The sequence below is a fragment of the Vicia villosa genome, linkage group LG6 (genome assembly GCF_029867415.1).
Source record: "Vicia villosa cultivar HV-30 ecotype Madison, WI linkage group LG6, Vvil1.0, whole genome shotgun sequence".
Classification (NCBI taxonomy): Eukaryota; Viridiplantae; Streptophyta; class Magnoliopsida; order Fabales; family Fabaceae; genus Vicia; species Vicia villosa.
Window position 1 is genome coordinate 157,480,169 of NC_081185.1, and position 2,449 is coordinate 157,482,617.

Genomic DNA, 2,449 nt, shown 5'->3' on the forward strand with positions numbered 1-2,449 from the left:
CGTAAAATTGAAACATAAAATTATAGAGTTTACCTCATATTAAAATTATATTAAATTTATATATACGACATATATATACTATAATATTCTAAATGCATTAATTATTTAAAACTTTAACTTAATTATAAAACAAAAATATATTATATCATCATAATAAAGTGTAAAATTCACAAAATGTATCAAACTACATAAATTGTCCACCAAATCATAAAATATAACATTCAAAAGTTTATAAAAAACAATAGTTTCATAAAATTTTCAAGTTAAAAAAAAATATTTTCATCTTCTTCTTCAACTTAATCAAAAGTTCAATCCTTCTACAACATCATCTTCATTAATTAGAACATTCATATTTGACTTGATTAAATCCATCTCCAAATGTTAAATTTTTTTAGTATTATAACCAAGATATGAATGTGAATAAAACTAAAAATCCATAGAGAAAATTTATGGGCCAAAATATAACATGTGATTTTTAACTTTGACAAAAAAAAAAGTAAACTCAGGTCAAAGAGTAAAATCCAACGATTTTACATGATTTTACACGATTTCACCGATTTTAGAAAGATTTAAATCACGTAAAATCGTTCAAGAATACGATTTTACATAAAAAGGTTTTTACCTGCGATTTAACACGAAATGCTGACCTAAAAACGTGAAATCTATAGAGTTTAGGTTTTAAATCGAGATTTTAACAACCTTGGTTAATACCATTGTAACCAAATTTCTACTAGCAACATTTTAGTCTTGACTTGTGAAGTTGTTATTTCAAAAGTCTAGTAACTTATGTTCTCTTTGTATTCAACATCAAGTTCAGATAGAGGTTTACAATTTCAGCATCCTCACCATATCTTCAACTTCAGTATAATTTGGAGTTACATCAGACTCTCCTCCTATTAGAGGAAACTTTACTTCTACATCATTTCTGCAATCACAGAAGTTTTATTGATTACAAATAAACATAATTTAATTTTCTAATGAATACCGTCTTTGAAGGTGTGTAAAATGAGCTACAACACAAGATCTCAATTTTTTTACATTAAATTATGACTAAATATGGTCTCATAATAGATTTTTCACGGTTAAATCATAACTAAATAAAATCTCTAGATGTTTTGTCATGGTTGAACTGTAGCTAATCATAATCAAAACAGGATCTTCAAAAACTATCTCTATCTCTAATTATAGTATGAGAGTGAGAAATAATAATAAAAAATAAGATTAATTTGAAACTGACCTGCTACCACAAGCAAAGATACCACATTTCCTGATCATTCCACCATCTAATGACAATGCGCCATCAGTAATGCATGGAAGAGCAAGCAACATTTCTTTCCGGGTGTTATATATTTGTAAACGAGAAAAAAGGCTATAAAACAACGTCTCTCTAAGACCGTGCCCAGTTGCAGTAAGAAAAGATAATCTATTTGAATCCAAATGCATCATGTTCACTGCAAAATCTAGAAACCCAGGAGGGCATTCCCCATTTGGCAATTTTGGCATTGGAATAGCCAACTTCTTTTGTGGATCTTCGTCAACAAAACCTCCAGCAAATGGTCTGAAATAAAACAAGTATACTTATAAAGCTGAGTTTTCCACGTCTTATAAAGATTGTGATATACAACAATATCGTACACAGAGTTGCATGAATTAGTCCTAAATATGGTCTCGGTGAATATCTCTTTCTACATGAATCAATTGTGTGAAAAACATGAATACGAACGAGCGTATAAATATAACTTACCTTAAATTTTCAAGACATATGACAGCATATCGGCCATTTATTATTTTTCTAGCTGAAGATTCAAATCCATGCAAACCACGATTATAGTTTATTGTCCCTTCTGGGTCATACTTCTCTATTGCTTTAACTCCTTCATTAGTATTACAGACAGTTGCAAGCATCATCTCCAAACCCACATACTCAGAAAGAATCCTATTTTACACAAAATTGTATTTTTTCAAAAAACTAAGTAATTATAAAAAGTATCTTATTTATACATTACTTTTGCTAGCTGCATTTGGATGCTACTTGAAACTGTCATGCAAAGTGTGTAGCGCTGCTAAGGAACCGATGCACTCGTATTGACCACAACAGATATTTTCTGGTGAAAGAAAAAGAATGATATTTACCTGCTAAGATCATCATTCTCAACCTTTGCAAGGGTGGCCACAACACCAAGAGCATCCTTTACAGAAGTATAGATGTGTTACAATGACTTAGTTCCATTGGAAATTGAAATCATGAACAAAGTAATAACATGCAATAATAATAAATGAAAATAGTTGTGAAGTGAAGAAGAAGACAGAACAGAGGTAACTACAAACCTGAATGTTGCTATCGGAATCAGTATTGGATTGAGACATTGTTACGAAGTGAAGCAGGAAGAGTTGTGAAGTGAAGTGTCGGTATCGATGTATTAAACTTGTCTTTGCTTTCAAACTGAAT

At 30.2% G+C, this 2,449-nt stretch overlaps 1 protein-coding gene across 1 annotated transcript; it reads right to left on the reverse strand.

The window, feature by feature from the left end:
- Positions 1–792: 792 nt before the first annotated feature.
- LOC131612932 (protein DEFECTIVE IN MERISTEM SILENCING 3-like) lies at positions 793–1,923 on the reverse strand. Its single transcript, XM_058884673.1, has 3 exons — positions 1,745–1,923; positions 1,238–1,558; positions 793–925 (listed from the first exon to the last, which is right to left on the reverse strand). Exons 1-3 carry the CDS (start codon positions 1,906–1,908, stop codon positions 826–828), a joined length of 585 nt encoding a protein of 194 aa, XP_058740656.1. The 5' UTR covers positions 1,909–1,923; the 3' UTR covers positions 793–825.
- Between the last annotated feature and the right edge of the window lie 526 nt (positions 1,924–2,449).

Coding starts and splice junctions, on each gene's coding strand:
- LOC131612932 (XM_058884673.1), bottom strand. CDS start 1,908: ATGATGCTTGCAACTGTCTGTAATACTAATGAAGGAGTTAAAGCAATA. Junction 1,559..1,744: donor ATATGTCTTGAAAATTTAAG/GTAAGTTATATT, acceptor GTTTTATTTCAG/ACCATTTGCTGGAGGTTTTG. Junction 926..1,237: donor ATCTTTGCTTGTGGTAGCAG/GTCAGTTTCAAA, acceptor CTGTGATTGCAG/AAATGATGTAGAAGTAAAGT.